Source organism: Mesoplodon mirus, assembly GCF_964341445.2.
Source record: "Mesoplodon mirus genome assembly, chromosome: 6".
Lineage (NCBI taxonomy): Eukaryota > Metazoa > Chordata > Mammalia > Artiodactyla > Ziphiidae > Mesoplodon > Mesoplodon mirus.
In genome coordinates, this window is record NC_138982.1 from 5285079 (window position 1) to 5312140 (window position 27062).

General features: G+C 38.1%; 1 protein-coding gene across 3 annotated transcripts in view; it reads right to left on the reverse strand.

The window, feature by feature from the left end:
- Positions 1–1632: 1632 nt before the first annotated feature.
- PIK3CB (phosphatidylinositol-4,5-bisphosphate 3-kinase catalytic subunit beta) overlaps positions 1633–27062 on the reverse strand; it is a 204185-nt gene continuing 178755 nt past the window's right edge. For all 3 annotated transcript variants that reach the window (XM_082625119.1, XM_082625120.1, XM_082625121.1), the window contains 8 exons: positions 26628–26806; positions 25699–25808; positions 23707–23785; positions 10324–10491; positions 8798–8921; positions 4757–4902; positions 3505–3637; positions 1633–3131 (listed from right to left, as the gene is read on the reverse strand). In XM_082625119.1, the coding sequence (XP_082481245.1) occupies positions 2994–3131; positions 3505–3637; positions 4757–4902; positions 8798–8921; positions 10324–10491; positions 23707–23785; positions 25699–25808; positions 26628–26806 (1077 nt within the window). In that variant the 3' untranslated portion in view covers positions 1633–2993. The remainder of the gene's footprint in view (positions 3132–3504; positions 3638–4756; positions 4903–8797; positions 8922–10323; positions 10492–23706; positions 23786–25698; positions 25809–26627; positions 26807–27062) is intronic.

Consider the following 27062-nt stretch of genomic DNA (forward strand, 5'->3'; position numbering starts at 1 on the left):
CTATCTGTCCTTGAAGACAGCTCAGAGGCCCACTTCTCCAGGAGGCCACAGCCCCTGCTTCCTCCCTCCTAAGAGCTGTTTGTCCCCTATAGTCAGGGTCACATGGCATGGTACCTCTCTGCTTTCCACGTCATGGACCAATCTTTCACCTTCTGCAGACAAGTGAATCCTGCATTACAGGCTGCCTGGCTACGATCTGGTGCTGACAGTCAGGGATATGGGCTGCACAAGGCAGAACTGAGAATGCACTGGAAGACAGGAGACAAGCATAGAGCTCTGGAAGGGGTTTCCCTTCCCTGGAATTCCTCCCTTCAGGAGGGGAAAGCAGGGAAAGAAAGGAGATTGCCTCTGAGTTGGGACTCAGCACACGTTCCAATCACAGTCTTAAACTAGCCTCTCCCACAGAAGTGAGTAGGGCAGTTATTACCAATCCCACTTTACAAACAGGAAGCTCAGATCCTGAGAAAGAACATAAATACCTTACTCCAAGGTCAGAGAGGTAGAGCTGGATTGCAAATACTCGCTTCTGCAGCCCAGGGTCTTGAGTAGAGACATGAGGAGAACACTCAGGATTCCTTGGTCAACAAAGTCATCCTTTGTCTTCCCAGTCCAGGGTAGACACAGATGCTGTCCTCAAGTATGGAAATGTACAGAGCTTCCAAAATCTTGTTTTTGGAAATAACCGAAAGACAGGGAGCCAAGGCATTGGGTAACCAGCCCCCAGGCAAGGAACTATTCCTACAGCCCAGACCCCTAACCTGCTCTGTTGGTTGGCTATCCTCTGCCTTCCACCTCCATCTGTCTGGCTCAGGCGAAGCCCCTGAGAATCAGGGACATGCAAGTCAGCAAGTGTGTAGGGAGCACCTGGTAGGAGTGCTCAGCAGCTACTGAGGGCTATCATGCTATCTATGGTGGGGGGTGGTCTACGGCAGAGGTGGTTAAGTGCCATGCTGGCCTCAGGTCCAGCACTGTCTGGGGAGGTTCGTTTCCCTTTCTTACTCTTAAAGACATTCACATTCACCGATTTAGCATATATTTACCAAGGAACCTATGGGCTGAGGAGACCGCTCTGGAAACAATGGTGCCCACTTCTGCCTGGCAATGCTCACCACTCTCCAAACCCCTGACCCATAACCTGGTACATGTAATGGTGGACTGCTATCAGACAAAGATCCCTGAACAAACCTGTCCTCCTACAGTCCTATTTCTGCAACTCTCACCAAGTCTAGAACAGCCCTGGGAATGGTCAGTTCAGAGTTCAGTCCCCATCATCAGCTGAGTTATTTCCAAGAAACTGTGCTCTGAGCACCTGCCCAATGGAAGAGAGCTACAAAGTGGCTAGTCTGGCCTTGGGTACCGAGTAACTGAAGGGACATTCTTCCAGACCTCAGGATACCTCCCAAAGGCATGGAAACTCAGTGAAGACGCCTTCTTGCCTCAGGCTCCCAACCGAAGTCCAAAAGGCCTCCCATACTGCTTGATGGGGTTGGGAAACAAGGAGAGAAGTCACGGAAGAGACCATGAGCCTTAGCTTACCCCTGAGGTTGGTTTGTCTATCGACTTGACCATTTCTTAAAGAGTCCCAGTGCCAAGGTCCTGTGCTGCCCATAAAGAAGAGGCCCACACATCCCAAGAGCAGCCAAAACCAGCTCACCCATTTATTTGACTGAGAACATTAAGGAAGACAACAAAATTAAACAATCTTTTAATAAAATTCCTATAGAAAACTCAGTCGCAGGGCAAATACTCAGTTCTCTTTCCCATGTCATTGAGGATTGAGAGCTCCCAATAGTCTTTGGAGAATAAGCGGTAGTTTTGCTGGATGTTGCCAGTGCTCAGAAAGAGCCTCCATTTACACATTCAAACCAGTAGTTCCTATTGCACATATTAACATTTTCTGCCATCTAGCACCCTAAATATATGGTACCTCAACAAATAAATTAAAGAATTACATGTGGCATGAAACATTTCAATTTGAACTAATATCCTTGAAAAATCACATTATTACAAGTTTTAATAAATACAGTAAGAACAGCTGGCATTTTACTAAAATACTGAATTTTAGGCCTGGAGTTTATTCCATAAATAGTTTCCTTTTCATCTGCTTTCTGTCTTGGATACATTTGCTCAAGTATTATGCTCTATGAAGTGAACTCTTTCATAGATACCATGTAAAAACTGTATTAATATGTGCCTCATTATAGAAGCAGCTGGAAGAACTGGATCACACAGTTAACTAAAAAGTAACTTAGGAAAAAGCTCTGCTTTTGTAAAACTTTAAAACACAGGCTGAAGAAAATCAAAATAACATCATTTTTATATAGAACTCCCACTAGAAATTTTATAAATATATATGCAGCATAAATTATATTTGCCTCACCAAGTAGATTTTCATCAAGTCTGGCTGGGATGATGCTATCACAGTAAATAAGTATCAACAAAAGAATTAATGTTTCCACAGGTTTAAAAGATTTCTTTTGAAAAATAATCATAATTTCAAATTATATTATAATTTGTAGTTTACACAATTTAAAAAGGGAAGAAAGAAAGCTTTCTTTTAAGCCTCATTTGGAAAGTAAGAACAGCTACTAGTCCCCAGGTGTGGAAAAGTTGGCTGAGTGATAACACTTGGTCACAATATGAAAAAGAAGTATTTACACCTTTCCAGAAAAGTACCAAATACTTACAAAAAAACCAGAAGACAAAAAACAATCTCTAGTAGCATTCCTTGGCGTGCAAAGTCAGCAGGAAATGATTATCCATAATGTTGACAGTTTGCATGATGAATCTTGGAAGCATTCAAAAGCAGAGGGTGGTCATCAGGGATTGTTCAGATTAGGTTTCTGTGGGATGCCATTGTTTTTAATTTAACTCTGAGTTCCAGGATTTCATTCCCTTTATAACATCTCTGGCAGGGTCATGTTCAATTTAGTGCAAGTGCAAAATGAAAACTAAACGAAACCAACAAATACATTAGGAGCGAAGGCTGATCGTTAGGATCTGTAGTCTTTCCGAACCGTGTGGGCCATCCAGTTCACTTTAGTAGTCCAGCTTTCCCTGAGTGCCTCATCAAATTTTTGCTTAAATTGCTTGAGTGCTTCTTCTTCACTCTTCCCTAAGGCCAGAGAGTCCTGAAAACGAAGGGAAAAAATCTGATTTTATATATTCTCTGTAGTGAGGTGCAAATCTCAAAGTCTGCAGGAGGCTGACTTGGCCACACAGCATACCCCGTGTCCTTATTCAAATACCATTTATGGGAGAGAGAATGAACACCAAGGTATGGTGATAATATGACCTCTGCCAGAGGGTTTTTGAAGATGAAATGAATTTATGACTACTGTAAGACAACTACTTAGCTGCTTGTCACTACCACTCCTGGGTAAAACTGTCTCACAGGAAATGACTTTGTTCCATTCCCTTTGAACATCTATCTGAATGAAATGGGTAGGTACGGCTGAGCTCTATGCTCACAAAGTCCAATTTACAAAGAAAAGAGGTTTATACCTTAAGATACTGTATATCCTTGACTGATGTGAGCTCAGGAAGCCCTGCAGTCAACATCAGTGCAAAGAGAGTGATGAAGAGATTCCCATGCCGTCGTAAAATCAGATATGCATCCTCACAACACTGGCGGAACCTTTAGTTGGTGCAGCAAATCACAAGAGTATGATGTTAGAACAGAAATAGCAAATTTCATAAAGGAAAATGAGAGATATAGCTAGACTTTCCATAAGAGCTGGAAAATTTCTACTGAACTAAATAAAGGTTCATTTCTGAGTTTTACCCTTTTGAAAATTGTCCCAGGACTAAAATTTACATAAAATAAATCAAGCTCTCTAAAACCACACGTATCTTTTTCAAAAACAAAATTAAATAGAAATTATATGATAAAAGGCAATTTAACACTTAACCTAGGCTTTTTAATTCTATGTGTCACAAAAATTAATTATAAAAAAGTGGTGATTATAATCCATAAGGATTTCTAACCATACTTCTAGATTCTAGATTTGTGGTCTGACGCCAGAGACTTTTAATTTCTTTAATGCCCCTCCAAATCAGTGTCAATGGATTTGCATTGTACCTTCCTGTCATCTTGCCTTCCCTCTCTCTCCTCTTCAAGCTGGTCATTCAAGATGACCACCCAATCCTATCTCCCTAATTTTGCCAAAGAGGAAAATGGATCCAGAGTTATATTCTGCAGAAACCCATGCGGAACTGGAAATGATAATAGCAATCATTTGGTAAACATATGGATGAGTTGATCACATCATGTAACATATCTCTCATTATCAAAATATCCCTGAAATATAATTATTTTTGTCCCCATTTAAAATGAAGAAGACAAGATGACAAGTAATGTGCTTGGAAACCTACAAATAGCAAGGAATAGATCAGAGATCACAAAGTCTTTCCCTGAACCCTGACTCTCTTACTGCACTTCACATAGAATGACAGCAAAATGCCCGTCCCTCTCAGCATCTCACTATCAAATGTCTTAACAGTTTCAGAGAATTTTCTAATACAGGTAAAAGGTGGTATACTATTGGAATAAAACAATAATTTATTTCAAATTTCTAGCATTTTTTTCCTCTTCTTTGAACCAGAACAGGATCTGACAGGCAAGTTCTCCCAAAGCCTCCTGTTAGCAGACTGACTATCTCCCCAGTCTAAATATACCTCTCAGCTAAATGCTAGTCTAGCCGGTCAGTTGAGAAAACATTAGATGCGTTTACGCTGACACGAGGACAATACTCACCGGCCAAACTTTTCCGTGTTTCCTGTTTTTCCTTGTTGAATCACATGAATGAAATCATAGGTAAGAATAAAAGGCACTCTCTCCCTTTTAATGCCAAATTTAGACTTGAAATTTCCAAGAATATGTCCAAAGTCAATGTGGAAGAGCTGGAAAACAAGTGGGATTTAATTTCCCCCTTTTTTCTGGTGGGATCCAAATAAAAACGCGAGGCCTCAGCAGTCCTGGACCCCCACGCACTACATCAAATGGAGTAGTAGTAGAGAGACTACGCGGCCTCCTGGATCATTGGGAAAAGAGAGCTCTGAGCGGCATGGACATATACACACCACCAAACGTGAGGTGGAGAGCTAGTGGGAAGCAGCCGCATAGCACAGGGAGATCAGCTCGGAGCTTTGTGACCGCCTGGAGGGGTGGGATGGGGAGGGCGGGAGGGAGACGCAAGAGGGAGGGGATTTGGAAACATATGTATATGTATAACTGATTAAATTTGTTATAAAAAAAAAAAAAAGAGTGCTCTGACATTCGAAGGTCTTTTATATTCAGTAATAACCCTGATATTAAACTGCATATACACAGTGGGAAAGATGAATCTTTAAAAAGAAAAATACATCCAAATAATAAACACGTTTGATTTTAAAAAATCAAATAGTTTTACACACAGAAACAAAACAAAAAGAGAGTACATCCTTGCCCCACCAGTTCCCTCACCACCTTAAGCACTACTACTTAGAGGTAACTTCTCCCAACCCTTCCATGTGTTTTTCCTGATATATGTCTCCATTTTTCTAAATAATATGTTTATAATTATTTTTTACTTCCTAAGTTTGGATTATTATGGAAGGTAAAGATTTAGTACTCCTGTGCTGATGTCATGCCTCATAATGCAACACATTATATCATAATTTCTGGTTAAATCAATATCCAGTGTTTATATTGTTCGAAGTACATAAGCCATGTGGTAATAGTATACTATGATTACACTTCCTTTTCTTGCTCATCTTTTTTCTTGAGAAAACTATTTTTTGTCTTAGTGTTCTATGATCTATGGTCATTATATGTTCTATGGTCATTAATTCTTCACAAAATCTTAAAAATCTAAAAATCATTTCACAACGGTTTTCCACATGGTCAGGTAATCTGTTAGCTCCTGTCTGGGCTGGCTGTTCTCTAAGCCTGCCAAAGAACCATCACCCCGTGCTCAACCTTCACTCTCCTCCCATTTGCAGTCCCTGTTTCCTGGGTTCCACATCATTTTCTCTTTTGGTGTACACCAGGCTTTCTCACTTTTGGCATTACTGACATTTAGGCCCTAAAATTCTTTGTTGTGAAGAATATATGTTTGGCAGCACCCCTAGCCTCTACCCACAGATGCCTGTAGAATACCCCCTCCCCCATCCTGACAGCCAGAATTGTCTTCAGGCATTGACAAATGTCCCCCAACGGCAAAAGCACCCCAGTTGAGACCCTTATTTTCATGGATGCCCTTCTTCTGGCATCCTCCTGAAAAAAGATGCAGAAGAGATACAGTTTTTGAAACCTTATGTTCGAAAATGTCTTTGTTCTACATTCATACTGAAAGTCCAGTATAGAATTCTAGGTTAGAAATCATTTTCACTCAAAATCATGAAGGCTAATTCCCACTGTCTTATATAGTTTCCAACGCTGCTATTTAGAAGTCAAGTCTTTCTGACTCCTGAACCCTGATAAATGGCTTGCTGTATCTCTGGGAAGGTTTTAAGACCATCACTTTATGCCTGATGCACTGAAATGTCACAGTGAATGGCCTTAGTAAGGGTTTTTTCATCTACTGTAAGGGAACTTTCGTGCCCTTTTGACTGGAGAGTCACAAACATCAGCTTTGGGAAATGTTTCTGTATTATTTTTAGGTAAGTTCCTTCCTTTCCTCTTGTGCACTACTTCTTCTGTAACTTTTATTAGGCTAGATGGTGAACCTCCCTGGACTGATCCTCTATCATTTCTGGATCCTCTTTCTTCTACTTATCAGATATCTTGGTCCTTTTGGGGATATTAAAGGGCAATATATTGCCTGGTGCCTAAAAAACAGGATCTGGGCCAAACTGCCAGGATTTAATCCTGGTATGTCCACTCTCTGTTGTGTCCATCTTCTCACCTGTAAATGGGGACAGCACTATCACTTACTCTGTACGGTTATCATAAGGACTGAAGGAGTTCACGTATATAAAGAACTTAAAGAACTGTGCTTTCCACAAGGTAAAGCGTTCAAGAAATGTTAGCTGATCTTTAGTTTATACTTCTTCTATTTTAATTTTATTTGTTCCTCTTTTTAATTTCTAAGAATTCTATTTTCTAATTTTTAAAAATAGAATCTTACTACTTCATAGATGCAGTATCTTTTCTGTTTTTACTTCTTAAATCATCCTCTGTTTACTGCAGGTACTGTTTTCCCAGAGTTCTTCTTTCCCCCTCCCCCCATTTTGCTTGATTTGGTCTCTTTCATGGTGGAGGCTTTCAACAAATGTCTGATCATCTTTGGCTGACCATTCATATTTAAGAATGAGTCACTAAAAAGATGAATGAAAAATCTATGGACATGGTAGGATTGTTGATCAGTGGGCTTCCTTGCAGAGTATCTGGGGAGAGACCTCAAAAGTCAGCATGTGTAAGCCTTTTCACTGGAACTGATCAGTTTCTCTTGAGAAGAACCATCTAGTCGATTGCGAGAGTGGGAATATACACCTGGTTGCTACTGTGCTTGGAGCAAAGCAAGAAGAAATGGCTGGGAATCATACCATTTATCATGCCAACTTTCACTCCGTCCCTATTTTTCATATGGCACCTTACCCTTAGCTTCCATAGAACCTGTTTGTCCTTGAGGCAGAAGAATTGGTTTCTTCAGGGAATAAATCCTCTAGTCCTTCTTGGAGTTGGGAAGGAGATATAAGCACCTAATTGCTCCATATATAAACTGCCAATCAATCCTGTTTTCAGCCTCTTCCCCTTTCCCCACCTTCAGCAGCACCTAGTGCCCCTGATTCCAGAGCTTTCCTCAGACTGACACACCCTTCCACAAGTAGCCATTTTCTCAGCTACGCCGAGTCACTGCTATTTTTCCATTTTGCTTTTGCTCATCCCCAAATCTGCTGATGTCTTTCACCCACTGTTGGCCTCTTTTCCTATTATCTTTGACTTCTTGGATTTACATATTTCTTATTCCTCAATATATTAGAAGGGCATCAAGAAAGAATGGAGAAAAACCTGTGTTTCAGCCTGAGTAACCAGAAGTCGGAGGGAATCCTTTTAAGTGTGAACACAAGGTTCAACTCTCAAAAGCTCAAGCCAGAACTACCCAGATCTCCAAGGAGGTGTAAAACTCGGTCCCACCTAGAGCCAGAGTTCACAGAGTGACTCAGAGTCTTTACTCTGGAATGCCCCTAGTGTCAGGGAATTCTAAGGGTGGCTAAACTGAAAAAGTCTCAAATTATTTCATCTGTCTTTGCTTAATATTAAAGAATTTACAAACAAAAGTCACTCTGAAGAATGAGAAAATTTTCACTTCAAAACTAAGAGCTTCTTTATATTAAATAACCTGGTCTAGCTCCCTAGCCACCCCAAAATGATATTAGTCATACTCCATATCGCCTTACTCCAACAGATGATTATATTTGATATTCTAAAAGAAAAAATGACTCAAGTGGGGTTTGTCTCAACTTTTTCTTTTTTTAACACTTATCTTCTTTAAAGTTAATACATCCTGCACATTATCTGCTCCTTCTGCTCTTAGGTACATGTGTGTCCCCAATACAATTTCTTATATTGAAGGAATAGGTCACTTGTAAATAACCTAAATATTTTTTAAAACATTTAAATAAATGCTTATCACCTAACTTCAAGCAAACAAACCAATATATGAAGCAGGTGGCATATGATACAAAGGGTGGGAAATAAAAGGAAAGACAAATCATGACTAAGACTCATAACGAATCTGAGTTTCACAAGAGACTGTGCTGCACATAAGTAACAGCATCACTGAGGCCCTTGGCACTCTGGGAAGTTGCTTACCTGGCCAGTTTTTTTGACCATGATGTTATCACTATGTCTGTCACCAATCCCAAGGACATAAGAAGCTACACAGTAGCCGGCACAGGACAGGGTAAACTCCTCAATGGCTCGGTCCAGGTCATCCCTGAATAAGAGAAAAAAATAGGAGCAAGGAAGGTTTTCAGCCTCCAAATGTGTGGGATGGAGCCAATCCACACTTCTGTTTCCTTTTTAATGTGAGAACAACTGCAACACAGAGCCGCCAAAACCATATAAGGAGAAGATGCCGGATCAGCCAAGACTGAGGATGATGATCAGAGGAGCAGGGCAGGGAGGAGTCAGCAGCAGGCTTGTTCAAAGACATCAGGTAACTGGACATCAACTATTCAAACTGCTGTGTCCTGGCGCTCACATTTCCGTGGGCGATTGGGGGGTAGGTTCATATGCATAGTAATGAGAGGAGACCATCAGCTTGGCTGAATGATGCTGGGCTTTGGAACATTTTTGTAGTTTTGACTGAAGACTAGAATTCCATATTTAAGGGTTAAGTATTGCAGTTCCAACAATTAAAGTCACTGACTTAAATCAGAAGTAACTAATATAGACCCTTTAGGGACAAGGCCCTAAAATCAAAATTTGAAAACTAATTCTCACATACAAGTTCTTGGATTTTTTTTTATTCATTTATTTATTTATTTTTGGCTGCATTCGGTCTTCACTGCTGCATGCAGGCTCTCTCTAGTTGCGGCGAGCAGGGGCAACTCTTCGTTGCACTGCACGGGCTTCTCATTGCGGTGGCTTCTCTAATTGTGGAGCACGGGCTCTAGGAGCGTGGGCTTCAGTAGTTGCAGCACGCGGGCTTCAGTAGTTGCAGCACGCGAGCTCAGTAGTTGTGGCACACGGGCTTAGTTGCTCCACAGCATGTGGGATCTTCCCAGAAGAGGGCTCGAACCCAAGTCCCCTGCATTGGCAGGTGGATTCTCAACCACTGCGCCACCAGGGAAGTCCAAGTTCTTGGATTTTGCCAGTGATAACATTTAAGTCTGACTTCAAAATCTTCAGCCGAAAATACTTGCAGTGTTTTCCCCTCACTGTGAAATTCCTTAATTTCCTATGTATTAGGGCTTTTCCAACACAATAATTGTAAATAACACAATTCCTAACACTGTATTTTTCAGTTTGGAGAGATCAGTCTACAAACTCATTTACTTCTATTTTAAAAATCTATTGAAAATTTACTTAGGTTCACACATTCACATAATTATGGAAGTTCATGCACTTAAAAAGTTATGTTATTTGTTAAACACTTAAATTCTTAGATCTTTAAACTACTGCCCAGCTCTGAAATTTGATCTAGATGAAGCAGAATTCAATGCTAATCTTCTGTAAGATTTTAGGAAGGCCTATTTGTCATTTTGATCTAACCTGAAACGAAGCAATAAATAACACTAATATTTCCTCTAGGACACTGATGATTCTAACTGTGAGAACAGTTATTTGTTTGGCGGTTTGTTCAGAAGAATGATAATCAAACAAAATACACTAACCCAGAATTGTATTCTTTAAGCCAGTTCAGAAGGGCATCTTTGTTGAAGGCTGCTGCTGCAGCCACATTGCTACTGTTCAGCTGAATGTCAGCAATTGTTTCAGAGGTGCTCACAACTTCAATGAGGCCAGAGTGGTCTCCTGTTGCTAAACAGCCATAAGGCAGCATCCTGAAAAGAAAAAAAAGGGGCATAAAGAGTCACATGTGTATGCTATCCATAAAATGAAACACTGACAGAGTATGTTTTTTCTTTGATTTTTAAAAAAGTTTTATTACTATTGATAACCTTGCCATTACTGTATCAGTCCTATAGAAAAATATTAGTTCCACTTTCTATTAGAGTGTAAATATCCTGGTGAACAGATGGAGTAATTTACTAAACTCCAATGTGCCAGCTAAATGTATAATTTGTTATCTAATTATCCTGGTGAAATATTCTATTTGTTTGTGTAGGTGGACACAAGCACATCAGATAAAGGAAAAGTCTTTCATTTTTACCCTAAATTTCGGGGAAGGGAACCGCCCTTTCTGTAGCATCTAGTAGATGCCACACAGTAGGCTAAGCACTCTACACATTACCTTGGTTAACAACGACTCCATCCTTCCAGTTGTCCAAGCCCAAGACCTTGTAGTCTTTCACTTTATCTCTCATGCCTAATATTTACGTACCTTGAAAATGCACAGAGTCTAAGTAGTTCTCTGTCTCCACCCTTCCTTAAGCTACCACCCTAGTCCAGGTCACCATCAACCCCTATTCAAAATTCAAGTTTCCTAATTAGTCTGCCTGCTTCCACAGCATAGCTGTTCTAAAGGCAACAGCAACATAATCCATTTAAAATATACACATATTATGGCATTCCCCTGATTGAAGTTTCAGCCATGACTTCCCACCTAATGAAAGCCAACCCGCCTGTTGCAGCTCACAAGGCCTTCAGTCTCGTCCCTCTTCACCTCTCTTAGTATCTGCCCCTTGCTCACTTGTTCTTACTATACTGGCTCCATTGCTATTCCCCAGACATATCAGGTACAATATTCCCTCATTCCTTTATCTGTGTTATTTTCTCTACTTGGAACATTCTTCCCCAAGACATCTACATGGTTTACTCCCTTACCACTTTGAAATCTTTGCTGAAATGTCACCGTCTCAGTAAGGGATTCCTGAATCATCCTATTTAAAATAGCAACACAGTGACATACTACCTGCCACCTCTTCCTTCCTTTATTTTCCTCTATAGCCCTCAACACCAGCCAACATCCTGTACATTTTATTTATGTGTTTGTTTACTGTCTGTCTCTACCATTAGGATGTAAATTCCATCAGCCAGGGATAATTTGTTCACTGTGTATCCTCAGTACCTGAGAATGTGTCTGGGCACAAAGCAGGCACTCAATAAGTATTTCTGAATGAATTAAACAAACAATAACAAAATCCCTATAAATAGGTAAATTCCCAATTTTACAAATGAGACATAAAATTAATTTGCAAAAAAGTCATACATTTAACCAAGTGGAAGATCCAAGACTTAAAACTAGGTCTGAGTGGCTCTAAAACTATCTTTTTAACCTAACACAGTCTACAGAGTCACTGTGTAAGAGGTCTCTCAGGCTGCTTCTTGTGCCAAATAATTTTTGCTAAATCTATAGGTAGGATTTTGCTTTGCTTTGCATTTATATGATCCCTAGTGAAAATAAGCATTTTCTCAGGTCTCTTTTAGCCATTTTATGTAGAATTTCTTTTGTGAATTAGCTAATCACATACTTGGTCTATTTATTAGAGTTTTAAACATTTTCCTTAGAGATTTATATGAGTTCTTCATATATTAATATTATCCTTTTCTCATTTTGGTTGTCAACATTTTCTTCAGTTTTCTAAAAATGGTATGATCACTAGAGCAAATACAAAATGGAATAAGATACCTCGCAAAGTTCAAATAAAAGTCAGGTGACTACAGAAAATGCAATGGATGGAATTCACGGGTTCTATACATATATGAGTGCAGCTATGTGCCAAGCATTGTGTTAGCTGCTGGTGACACAGAAATGAGCCAAAAATGCAGTCCCTGCTCTCACTGATCAGACAAACCACAAATGCACAATGTGCATATGATCAATGGATAAATGAGAAGTGCCAGTAGAACGTGTCAATAGTCAAGAAAGATCTCTGTGAGGAGGAAGGACATGAGGGACAGAGGAAAGTACAGGGGGAGCACAAAAGCCAGGTGAGGAGAAGAAAGAGTCAGTGTTGGAAAGACCATGCGGACCTCTACCTGCCACATAAGGACTTCACCAAAGAGAAAAAATGTGTGAGTGTGTGTGAGTGTGTGTGTGTGTGTGTGTGTGTGTTGGGGGAATGAATGCGTGTGGTAGTGTGTGTAATAATCAGATAAAAGAGGAGAGTTTCACTTAATAGTCCCTAAATTTCCTTCCAAACAACAATTCAATTTTATGCCTCTTTAAGCACTTCCCTAGTTCTAGCAAAATACGGTTTGGAAGCAAAATTGTGAAACTTCATGCTGACAGCCTGATATACCAATAGCCTGCTTTACATATGCATTATTAATTTATTTCTCTTTTTTTAAGTTTATGCTTCACTGGAAAAGGTAGCTATGGAGAATGAAAGTTTTTACCAATACCCCTATCCTTATTGTGACACAACACATGTGAAGTAAACACTGTCTGGTTAAAGTGCACTTTGGCTCACTTTCCTACATCTCCTGCTACCCCACTTGCAGTCAAACTGGGCAAAAGTCCAACAATTTCCTCTTCAAAAGCAGACAATGATGAAAGCATTTAGTGTCTTGAGGAGGGAATGCTCACAATGGGAAGGAAAAAACATCCTTGTCATAGAGACAGTTTGACAGAAGTCAAGCTGGGGACAAACTCTTGGAGCCGTGACCACCTTACGGAGGTACCCTTTGCACTCAACTTCTTATAAAGGCCATGACAACGCTTAGTAATGTTTATCTTCCTTTCTCAGACTCTCTGACCCAAGGAGCAATTTGTTATCTTTCCATTAAAGCAAGAATTGTAAAATGAGATAAATTCTACAGCACTGGGGATGGCAGCCCCATCACCCTACTCTGAATGAGTATGTAGAAAGTTTTCTCTGGCCTTGACTCCAAGTCTCAGTGGTACCTTAGCCCACTGCTTCAAAAGGAGGCAAGTATAATTCTTTTACCTAAGGCTTGCATTGCTTCCATCTTCTTCCTTCATCCTTCTAACTACTGAAACCAGTGTCATTAGAACTGCTGTGTAGCTCTCTTAAAAGGGAAGTAAACCCCATTAGTGCAACTCAAATATAAAGTCACAGTGAAGACAACTCTCCAAAATTCAATGTCATCTGTATGGGGGCGGTGGGGAAGGGCATGAGATGGGACTGTCAAATCTACCAAAAAGCCAGGTAGATTTACATGCAGCCTATCAGACTTGACAGAAAAGTCTAATTACCTATTTGTTGACCAAAGGTCAGGGTGTTCTAACATATTGATGGCTTACAAATATTCTAATTTGGCATGGAAGATACCAAAAGAATATTTTGAGACATCAGAGAAAAATGAAAATGAGAAATATGTATTTTCATTCATGCTAACATGGCACTTTTGCAGGTGCTAAAATATTCTGATCAAAATAGTGATGTGTAGAAGGTATCTGAAGATTTGACATTGAACTTAAAAGAGTGTGTGCTACAGGAACAGGTTTAACCTGAACAGCTGGCCAAAAGAAAAACATGTACAACAGGAACACTGGGGCATGTATATTTATAGAAACAGTAAAAAATGTTTGGTGGGAAAAAAAAGCTATTGGTTTGAAAATGAACTCAAAAGAATTGAAGTCCTGCATATTTTTTTAAACATGGGGTCAGAGTACAAAAAGTCAGCAAAGATCTCACTGAACAGACAAGTTCCTTTTTCTTGTTAGACACACATTGCTTCCCCTCAGACAGATACCAGGTTTATTTCTAGCACTCCCACATGTGGCTGCCTCCCTTTGCCTGAGGTCACAATGAACTTTATTTGATGCTAAATGTGCTTTACAGTTAAATAGAATGGGTAAAACAAAAAACTAAGAGAAAGGAACTTAGTTGAGGCTTTCAATTAGTCTGACTGAACTGAGGACAAAGCCTTTAGCTCAGCCTTTCGTAATTAACAAGACTCATCATATGGCCAGAATCTGCTCTTAGCAAAGGAGACCACTATGTAGCTCATGTGCTGACCTTGGAAAGAACCAACAAGTTACGAGCCTATGCTTGAAAAGTTTTCCCCATTTTTTATGGACAAATGAAGTAAAACCATTTTCATTGGGGTTTACTTTATAAGAAGGGTCAATAAACTTTTACTGGACTGAACCAGATAGTAAATATTTTAATTTTAGGTGCTGTAGACTATAAGGTAACTAACTCAATTTTGCAGTTATAGCATAAAAGCAGCCATAGACAATATGTAAACAAACGGGTTGTGGCTGTGTGCCACTAAAACCAAAAGAAAAAAGAAAAAAGGTAGGCCAGACCCCTCTGGGTTTGTGTTCCCCAGGGAGAGTTTCTTACAATCACCCATTCTCCTCTTATCTACATAGTGTTTCTTATGAGTAAGTGACTGACCAAAAATTTTGCTACCTATTCAAAACCACCTATTCTATTTTTACAGAGCTGTATTAGAAATTACTGCTAATTTAAAAGCAAAACTCTTTGTCATTTATGGTACTCAAAGGTCCTTTATATATGAACTATAATCTCACTTCTGTATTCCAATACTTCTGTATTTGGTATTCCTACAAGTCCCACTGAAGGAACAAAACCCACAGCAAATTGTTCTTTCTACCTCAATAGCACTAGAAAAGTTTATGCTGGAAAAAAATCTAAAGACTAAAAGCCTCTTAAAAAAATCAATGGACAATTACATATTTGGGGCACCAGAATACTTTGATAAACAAATAGTTACTAGATAGGTCTTACCACAATTTTTCTCACTTACACTACCAAAATAACAGAACTGAAACCAAGTTTAGTGTCTGACAGACCCCAATTTGAATCTAGCTCCACCACTTATTATTTTTGTAACCTCTGACAAACTGTTTAAAGTCCCTTAAGTTTAAATTTCTCATCTGCTAAAAAGGAATAACACAACTTCATAAAGTTGTAAATTACATGTCATTACACATGTGAAGAACCTAATACAAAACCTGGTTCAGTCAATAAATATCAACTGTTTTAAGTTTTTAATAAATTAAACTTAAAATGAAATCAAGAAATACTCATAATCTTGCAGGGATAAAGTCAATCACAAGTGTAACTGTTTCTAGCAACCTTGTGGACAAAGTTGCTGTAGATACTAAAACACATTAAAAAATAACAGATAAAGTAAAAAAGTTTTTTAAAAGTTATGATTAATAAAGAAAAAAAGGAGACTTCTATATCTCAGAAATATAGATTATTCATAGTAGTGGCTCAGGAAGTTACTGACTTGGTTAACATTTTAATGCCCACGAGAAAAGAGACATGGTCTTGAGCCCATGAGAGGCAGGATCTGGACTCGGCAGGAGCTGGGGCTCTAAAAGGGCTGTCAAATGTATAAAGGGAACTAGAAAAGGTCAGTTCATTGATGAGACAATATACCATGAAAGTCTGCCATCTAACCTGGGCCCTGGGTGGGCAATAAAAATGGGTGGGGGGTGTTCATGAAAGTGCAAAAAAACTCAAGCCTTCCCATATTCTTATGAGATTAAAATATAATATAAATACTTGTGAAGTATGAGAGCCTGAAGGCAAAGAATTAACATAAAAACTGATTGATCATGCATAAAGAGCTTGGGCAAAAGCACAAACTAGATCAAAATTCATTTTGGGGGGCAAACTTCCACACCCTAGGGAGGAAAGGACCTTTACAGAAAACACAAAACTCACCAATAACGAATTCAAAACCAAATATTGTTAACTACACAAGGAAATGAATAAGATTAAGCAGATAAATGAAAAGGTGACACCCTAAGAGATAAAACAGAACAATATGAAAGAGATGTTTAAATGATTAAAGACATGAAGAGGAATAGAAAGCATAAGAAGAGTACAGTATTAAAAAAAGAACAGGCATACAAAACAAAATCAAATACAACTCCTAAATAAAAAGTCATTGAAATAAACATACTATACTGATACACAAGAGATTAGACAATACTGAAGAGATAATTAGTAAAATGGAAGACAGAATAAAAGAAACTACAAAAAAATGTTGCATAAAGAAGGAGAGAAATAGGAAAGAGGTTAAGAGAAATGCAAGGCAGAACAAGGAAGACCAATATACATCTATTAAAGTTGCAGGAGAAGACTGTGAGAGTGAGAGAACTGCAATGTTGAAGAACATGGATACATTCTGTAGAAACTAAAAGAGGTGATTTTCTTCGATTGAAAAGATACAATAAGAATGGGGAGGTAAAAATAAATTAAAAAAATCCATACACAGACAAATTACAATAGAACTGCAGAAATGAAAGGCAAAGAGAAATTTTTTTCTGCAATGTCAGTTTAGACTGACAGCAGACTTTAAAAAATAACAACAGAGGGCTTGGCTTCCCTGGTGGCACAGTGGTTGAGAGTCCACCTGCCAATGCAGGGGACACAGGTTCGTGCCCCGGTCCGGAAAGATCCCACACACCGCGGAGCGGCTAGGCTCGTGAGCCATGGCTGCTGAGCCTGCGTATCCGGAGCCTGTGCTCCGCAACAGGAGAGGTCACAACAGTGAGAGGCCCGCATACCACAAAAAAAAAAAAAAAAAAAAACATGGAATAACATCTTCAAGGTTTCTTTGGAAAGCAGCTGTATAACCAGGTAATGTCAGCAAAAACAGGGAGTTAAGGACATTTGAAAATCCACTCTTCCATAAAAACAAGAAGATTGGCAAAAAATTGTCAAGAATCAACTATTTCAGTAATATGGAAATACAAAAATGGGTTGCAACAATCTGGGGAGTGTTTCTTGAAGAAAATGGCTGAATCTCAGTTGAGTTTTACTGTTACTTATTCCAATTTTACCTACTTCCCAGTTCTGCAGTAGACTTGGCAACAAATGGCACATAATCATTGTGACTACAGCAATCTGGTAGCCACTAGAGGGGGCAAAAATGGGGTTGGAGCTCCTTCAAAGCCTCATTTCTACGTAACTGTCCTTCTTTGAACTCTCTAGTAGTTTCCAGGAAGATCCCACTCACACTGTTTCTTTGACCTGACTCAGACCTTGCCTCCTGTGAACTGCCTTTTAGCTGGCGGTGTTTCTCAAAAATAATCTGAATCAATTGTTTAACACTGCAGCTGTCTTAGGGGTAAATAACAGTTGGGGCAAACAATAAGCTAACTAAAAAACTTAAAGAATAAACTGTGGAATGAGATGTTCACAGGAACAGTGAAAGACTACAACATTCCCATAGGAATCTAGAAGCCATGTGCATGGCGATGGTTGTATGCATTCCTGGGGCTGTGCAAATGGACAGGAAAGAAGCTAGAAGGCCCTAGCTCTCACCTCTTACTAACTCTGAGGCTTACACAAGTTAAGGCTAAGGCACAGCTCTGAACTACCTGGCTGACTCCTGACGGAATGCCCCAACATGCACACAGAACCCCTCAGTAAAGACTGAAAGACTTAAGAATTCCAGGCATTTAAGGAAATCTGTGGTCAATCATTAGCTGACCAATAAACTAACCAGGCAGAGAAATCAGTGACCATACACGACAAAGAACAAAAACCTTACATAATTAAATGAGAAGTCACAAAACAAACAACAAACGGCAACAACAAAAAATCCTAAACAAGGGAGAGAATTTGATTTTCAGGGTTGTGAAATTTAAAACCCCTATTTTAAGTAAGTTCAAAGAAGTAAAAGGAACCATGTCTAAAGAAAAAAAGAGAAGTACAAGAATGATGAATTACCAAACAGAGACTATAAATAGATATCATTTAAATGAACCAAATACCATGACATTTTTCACAGAACTAGAACAAATGATCCTAAAATTTATATGGAACCACGAAAGACCCCAAATAGCAAAAGCAATCTTAAGGAAAAAAAGAACAAAGCTTGAGGTATCACACTTCTAGACTTCAGACTATACTACAATGCTACAGTAATCAAAACAACATGGTACTGGCACAAAAACAGACACATAGATCAATGGTGCAGAACAGAGAGCCCAGAAGTAAACCCATGCATGTATGGTCAATGAGCCTATGACAAAGGAAGCAAGAATATATAATGGAGAAAAGATGGTCTCTTCAGTAAGTGGTGCTGGGAAAACTGGACAGCTACATATAAAAGAATGAAAACAGGGCTTCCCTGGTGGCGCAGTGGTTGAGAGTGCGCCTGCTGATGCAGGGGACGCGGGTTCATACCCCAGTCCAGGAAGATCCCACATGCTGCGGAGCGGCTGGGCCCGTGAACCATGGCCACTGAGCCTGTGCGTCCGGAGCCTGTGCTCCGCAACGGGAGAGGCCACAACAGTGAGAGGCCCACGTACCGCAAAAAAAAAAAAAAAAAAAAAAAAAAAAAAGAATGAAAACAGAACATTTTCTCACACCATATATGAAAACAAACTTAAAATGGATTAAAGACCTAAATGTAAGACCTGAAACCATAGAACTCCTATAAGAGAATGTAGGCAGACAATTCTCAATTTCAAAACTTACTACAAAGTAATCAAGACTGTGCACAGAGACAGACATGTAGGTCAATGAAACAGAATTTAGACTCCAGGAAAAAACCCTCACATTTACAGTCAATCCATGTTTGACACAAGTGCCAAGATAATTCAATGAAGAAAAAACAGTCTTTTAAACAATGATGCTGAGACAACTGGATACCAATACAAAAAAAATGAAATTGGACGCCTACCACATACCATATAAAAATTAACTAAAAATGGATTAATGACCTCCTAGATAAGGCCTAAACTAAAATTTTCCGAAGAAAGGATAGGCATAAATCTTCATGACACTGGATTAGACAATGGTTTCTTAGACCTGACACCAAAAACACATGCAGCTAAAGAAAAAAACAGATAAATTGGACTTCATCAAAGTAAAAAATTTTGTGTATCAAAGGACACTACTGGGCTTCCCTGGTGGTGCAGTGGTTAAGAATCCGCCTGCCAATGCAGGGGACACGGGTTCGAGCCCTGGTCCGGGAAGATCCAACATGCCGCGGAGCAACCAAGCCCGTGTGCCACAACCACTGAGCCTGTGCTCTAGAGCCCGTGAGCCACAACTACTGAAGCCCATGTGCCACAACTACTGAAGCCTGCGTGCCTAGAGCCTGTGCTCTGCAACAAGAGAAGGCACCACAGTGAGAAGCCTATGCCCTGCAACAAAGAGTAGCCCCTGCTCGCCGCAACTAGAGAAAGCCCGCGTGCAGCAGCAAAGACCCAATGCAGCCAAAAATTAAATAAATGAATAAATAAATAAATTTTTTTTAAAAAGGACACTATTAAGAAAGTGAACAGACAACCCACAGAATGGGAGAAAATATTTGCCGGTAATTTATTTACTAGAAGTCTAGAATTCAAAATATATAAAGAACTCACAACTCAAAAGACAAATAATCCAATTCAAAAATGAGCAAAGAACTTGAATAGATATTTCTCCAAAGAAGATATACAAATGACAAGCACATGAAAAGCTGGCCAACATTATTAGTCATTAGGAAAATGCAAATTAAAACCACAATTAGAGGGCTTCCCTGGTGGCACAGTGGTTGAGAGTCTGCCTGCCAATGCAGGGGACAGGGGTTCGAGCCCTGATCTGGGAAGATCCCACATGCCGCGGAGCAACTAGCCCCGTGAGCCACAATTACTAAGCCTGCGCGTCTGGAGCCTGTGCTCTGCAACGAGAGGCCGCGATAGTGAGAGGCCCGCGCACCGCGATGAGGAGTGGCCCCCACTTGCCGCAACTAGAGAAAGCCCTCACACAGAAACGAAGAGCCAACACAGCCATAAATAAATAAATAAATAAATAAATAAATAAAAAATTAAAAAAAAAAACCACAATTAGAAAATTAACAAAACTGCAAGCAGAAATTGACAAATGCCACTTGTAATGGTTGGTTTTAACATATCTCTGAAGTGACAAACAGGTGAACGTTTGATGAGAATAAAGACTTGGGCATAATTGACAAATTTGATCTAATGGACCAATGTACAATCTTATGGTTAATAATTACAGCATCTGGAACCTTTTCAATCACAAATGTGACAGAAAAACCAGACATATGGTAAGGCATAAATAATCTTAAGAAATATGACCCTGATCTTATACAGACCACAGAACCTGACAACAGTCAGTTACAAGAAAATTAGACGTCACAGGGACAACAACAACACAAAAAGCCCAGCCCAATTTCAAACTAATTTAAACTAGTTCAGGGGTTGAAGAGACACAAATGGAAATAAAACATTTAGAACGGAATCCCATATAGTGTGATGTGATATGAAAATGCCTAAAACTTATGGGATGCAGCTAAGGCAGTAGTTAGAGGAAACATGGTTTTAATTTATATATATGAAAAAAATGGAAATTAACGTTCTATGTGTTCATCTCAAAAAACCAGTACAGAATTAACACAAGTAAAAGGAAGGGAACTATAAAGATGTAATCAATGATAAAACAGAAAATGAAAACATAAAACTAGAAGGCCACTCTTTTAAAATACTAAGATGGAAACCTCTAATGAGGCTAAAAAGGAAAAAATATTGCATACAAAATAATTTTACAAATGCAAAAGGAGAAAAAAGTTAAACATAGCAGAGGTTTTTAAATTACAAGAGGATATTATAAAAAAAAGTACGGTAATAAATTCAAAAACAATGATGAACTGGACAATTCTTAGCCTCAAAGTGACTCAAGAGGGAAAACAACCCAAAGAGTCCAATAACCATTAAGGAAAATCAGTAGTCAAAAAAACCCTAAATTCCAAAAAATCAACACTAGGACCAAACTTTTGCAGAAACAGAAGAGAAGAAAGCATATCAAGTTTAAAATTTGGAAGATAAAATATAAGACAGCATCTTTAAGATAACTGTACAGGGAAGGATTTTTTAAAAATAATAAAACAAAAAGCATAAACCTTGAAGTAACCTAGGTAACTCATAGCAGAGAGAAAACACAATACTTATAAACATTGAAAAATTACTCAACCAAACAAATGCAAATTAAAATTCTATGAGATACTGTGTTGTATCCATTAGATTTGCAAAAAATTAACAAGTCTGATTGGCAAAGAGATATTTCTAAGTAGAAACATAACACTGGTACAACCATTCTGGAAGCCACTTGGGCACTGGTGGTAAGGTTGAAAATATGCATGCCTTATGACCCGGCAATTCCACTTCTGGCTATATAAACTGAAGAACTCTTCCAAACGTAAGAGAAGTGTGTAAACTTTAGGTTTAAAAAATAAATAAGAAACAAAAACAAATGAACACAAATAGCTTCTAATAGGGGAATGGATAAATTTTTGTATTTACTCAAAACATTAATAGAGAAGTGAAAACAACAAATTAGAACTTCACATATTAATCTTGATATATCTCAAAAAATGTAATAAAAAAAGTAAACTTCAAAAAGTTACATGTGATACGACAGTATTTACTGGAAGTTCAAAGCATTCAATGTATACATAATATATAGTTAAAGCACAAAAACATATATATTACAGTTTAGAATAATGGTAAATCCTGAGTTGTGAGAAAGTAGAAGAGGATTAGAATGCATTAATTTTATCTGCATATTTAATTCCTTTTTTAAAGAAGTAAATATGGAAACATGTTAACATCTGTCATTTAGTAGCTAAATGTATACTCAAGTCTGGGTTTAAGAACACAAAAAATGTTGTCAATTATCATCTATATTTCATGTTTGAAATATTCCACAATTAAAAAAAGAACTAGGTAAAAGATGAAGTTATTCATTAATAACTAGCATAGAAAAAATTTTTTTAATTGTATGGCCCTGTATTGTATCATGAAATATGTTTAATGTTTTTTCCCCCTTGATTAAAAAAGGAGTACACCATAGAAAACTAGCTAAACAGGTATACCAAAAGGGGGAACAGGGAGGAGAGATTGTATCACCTTTAATCCTACCACCCAGAAGTAATGTCTACTATACATTTTAGTTTCTGTCAACAATTTAGTGTGTCATTTTTCAGGAATTTTTAACTGGTTGAAATCATTCTATAAAAATATTTTTTTGCATCTCACTTATCTCATTTGACATTTGAAGACAGTACTTTCTCCAAATTGTTAGCAATTCTCCATAAACAATACTTTTAAATACCTGAGATGTTTGGTCACGTGTGAAAGCTAATCATCTCTTAAACTGTTATTCTATTGAGCAAATGTTCAAAAGAGTGGCCCAATGGTTTTTTTACTGTAAATAAGTCAAGGATGAATATCTCTGTGCATAAGTCACTGTTCACATTTCTAATTTTAAATTCTGGAAATATTGGATATAGGGAATAAATAAACTTGATTCAGAGAGGTTTATATTCATTTAAAATGGTATATGATAATATTTGTGTTTTTGTTACTTCAACCATGTTCCAGACTACATTTCACTTAACAGATTTTTGCAAGGAAATCAATGCTATCTAATTGTTCTTTTAATTCATACTTCTACATTAGAACTGACAGTCTTCGCATAATTATTAGTTTATTTATTTCATAACTTGAATGGCCTTTTCATATCTTCTCCCCATATATTTATTTCTATGAACTCTTTAAATATTTAGAATTATTATCCCCCTGTCCTGTTGATTATGAATATAATGCCTAGAGGCTTGACTTTTGTTTGTTGGCATTCAAACCTTATATTTTTATGTGGTCTTATTTGCAATTATCTTCATCTGCTCTTTATCTTAAAAGATTTTATAATAATTAAACTTTAAAATCCATTATGTTTCCTCTTTCTTTGTCTCCATAAACCTGTTCTACTCATTGTCTACCCCTAACAATGGTGGCCCGCAAAACACCCTGAAAGCCCACCTAAACACTTCCCTTTCGGGAAGGTTAGAAGAATCAGTGTTACTAAGCTAAGTAAGAAGAGAGGCAGGCCCTTCTCTGGCTTATCACTCCCATGACCACCAGTCATCCTTCCTGAGACCACCTTCAAAACCACAGATTGGGCTATGACTCTTCCTGTCACATGTATAGTTTTATACTTGATGAGGTTTCAATAAGATAATGTATTTGAGAGCACAGTGTAAACTATAAAGCGTTATATAAATATAATTATGAATGACCAATAATAATAGCAGGAAGAAATCAAAAAATCAAAGTTTTTATAATTTTTAAATTCTACTGTAGAAAGGACTACAACATGAGATAAAAATAAATTCACTAGAAATCTCACCTAAGATCCAGACCAGCTTCTTTCCAGAGTAAATCCATCAAGCGCAGCATTTGGAGTGTCAACATATCCTGCCGTAAATCTAAGGGGAAAGAAAGAACCCTGCTATGTTATAAGTGCTTTCCACTTTATGCTTAATAACATTTATTCAAGATTAGCTAATTCAACCAGAATTAACTGGCTGGGAAAAAACATTGACAAATAACTGCTCTGTTAATTTTTTTCCAGAATTTTAATGCTGACCATATTCATTATGTTAAATACTAGGTTTGTTGGTTAGCATGCTCCTGTAACTATTTCAGAAATTAAGTTTAAAAATAGTTTTAGTTGTTTACCATGTGTAAGCTATTATACTAATTGTACGGGTGCTGTAATACTGCTATAATACAGTAATGCTGTGTTACAGCATCCATACAATTCACATTGCTAATTTTTTTCTGCTTGGTTGTCTTTTGTGATGCAGAAGAAATTCTTAAGAATCACATAAGTGGGCTTCCCTGGTGGCGCAGTGGTTGAGAGTCCACCTGCCAATGCAGGGGACACTGGTTCGTGCCCCGGTCCAGGAAGATCCCACATGCCGTGGAGCGGCTGGGCCCGTGAGCCTTGGCCGCTGAGCCTGCGTGTCCGGAGCCTGTGCTCCGCAACGGGAGAGGCCACAACAGTGAGAGGCCCGCGTACCGCAAAAAAAAAAAAAAAAAGAATCACATAAGTAACTGTATGATGGGTTCACAAAACTGTAATAGTTGATTTTATTTATTATCATGTCCAAGAGTAATTTTTAGGTAAGAGGTGGTGAAAGTACAGACTTCCACATAATGACATTTATACTATCAAGTGGGGTTAAATGTCTAGGAAATACTAAAACTTCTTTTAAAAATAGTTGTAAGCAAGAGGAATGGATAAAGATGTGGTAATATATACCATGGAATATTACTCAGCCATAAAAAGGGACGAAATAGTGCCATTTGCAGAGATATGGATGGACCTAGAGATTGTTGTACAGAATGAAGTCCGAAAGAGAAAAACAAACATTGTATAATATCGCTTATATGTGGAATCTAGAAAAATGGTACACATGAACTTATTTGCAAAGCAGAAATAGAGTCACAGATGTAGAGAACAAACTTATAGTTACCAAGGGGGGAAGGTGGGGTGGGATAAATTGGGGGACTGGGGTTGACATATATACACTACTATGTATAAAACAGATAACTAATGAGAACCTACTGTATACCACAGGGAACTCTACTCAGTGATGTGTGGTAACCTAACTGGGAAAGAATCTAAAAAAGAATGGATATATGTATACGTATAACTGATTCACTGTGCTGTATACCAGAAACTAACACAGCACTATAAAGCAACTATATTCAAAAAAAAAAAAGTTGAAAGCACATTCTATGCTCAGCACATATACTTATGTTATCTCACTTAATTCCATTTAATAAACCCAACCCAGAGATGCTATAATCCTCATGGACAAGAAGATCCTGAAGCTCGATGAATTTTATGTGATTTGCCTGCAGTCACAAAACTAACAAGTGGTAGCAGTCATGACTGCCTCCTGGTTGGTGTGATGACCTCACAGGCATTGCCTTCATGCAGTGTGGGTAAGATATGTTAATTAAAACACAAAACTATGGCAGCAATATCGAAATTGCTATCACTGAAACAGGATGTATGAATATATTATTGAAAATATTCTCTTGCATTTCAGAAGCTTTTTACCAAAGGAGTAGACAGCTTTGTATCTTGTAGGAAAAAAGGAAGGTTTATTAGAACAGTGTATGTAAGTAAGCTGTAGAAATCATTCTCCAAAGCGGAAAAAAAAGGGGGGGTTTATGACATGCCAAATTCAAATTTAGGACCACTGATAGCTACCTCTTGGCTGCCATCTGTTTGTTATACATTTACACATCACCTTTCAGATAAAGCAAATGGACAGCAAATGAAAAATACTAAGGAATTTGGCACTGTAAAAACCTCCGTACATACCATCACCATTTTTAAAAATCACTCCAACTGAATCCTCACCAAACACCTTGTTGTTGTACACCAGCCACAAAGGCTTCATTTTGGAATCCATGTATTTACACTTTTCAATACTGAAAGGAAGAAAGGGGAAAATTAGCCCACTTCAGTTTAAAGATACGGCAAGACTGTAACGTTGCCATGATATACTAGGCTTGGGAAAACCCCTCACCTGTTCCAGGTATACAGAAGTCAGAACGAGAACATTTCCTCTTGGCAGAAAAGCAACCGCAATGCTAGCTTTGGCTGGCATGTAGTGACGCCAGGTGAGCTGGACTGAAAACCCAGATTTGCCCTTCTCATGGCTACATTTAAAATTCCTCCTTTTCTTCCCTTATTCTTCCTTAACTTTATGTTATTATACATAAACAATAAAAATCAGAATTGGATTGTAAGTCCATTCTTGATTTCTTAAAGAGGGATCAATTTTGCATACTGATGTACTGAACATAATTATCACTTTCCCATTATTACTTTTGTAGGGAAAGTAAAAATGAGAAATAATTTTCTAAATTCATTCAAAAATCTCATTTTGAAATACAAAAGTTTAATTAGTAAATAATCTATGATGGCTGCCAACATTTTGCTTACATAGGATTTTCAACTCTTAGAAACCAGTAATATAGAAAGCAAATTTAATTACATACAATTGAAAGGAAATGAATTTGCATTAACTTTCACTAATCCCACAGGTTAAATTTAGCTAGAAGGCATATGTCCTATTAACACAAGAATAACTTTTGAGAACTTTAACATTTTCCTTTTTTAATTATATTCCACTTACTGAGGCTAACAGCTGTCCCTACTGCTCCCCTAAGGCAGTCACTCAGAAATCCCTTCTGCATTGCTATTTAATGGGAGATTCACTAAGCACAGTACAGAAGGTCACTTACTAGAGTTCTGAGAGGATAACACATGGGTTCAGAGGTGATTGCAGGTCAGAGAGGGCTTCCCGATAAGCATTCTGTTTTAAACAAGTGTGCATTGCTTCTTTCCCTTTGGCTCTATTTAGCTTCATTGCATTCAGTTTGATTAAACTATTTAAAGTTTTTAATTTATTGAGTGCTTCAACCTGAAAAATAAGTTTCCCCACCACCAAAATTCATTTATGTTAAAAATAATATCATGTGATAATATTAATCAATACCATTCCCTCACCACCCTCCTCCCCACAATACACACGCAGGACAACCAGCTAACGTAAAAACAGTGCTTGCTTTATGACAAGAATATTAGATACAACGAAATAAATTAATTGTTACCACTTGTTACTTAAAGCACCATTTTTCAAATGTTCTTGAACGCTTTTCTTAAATAAAATCTTATAA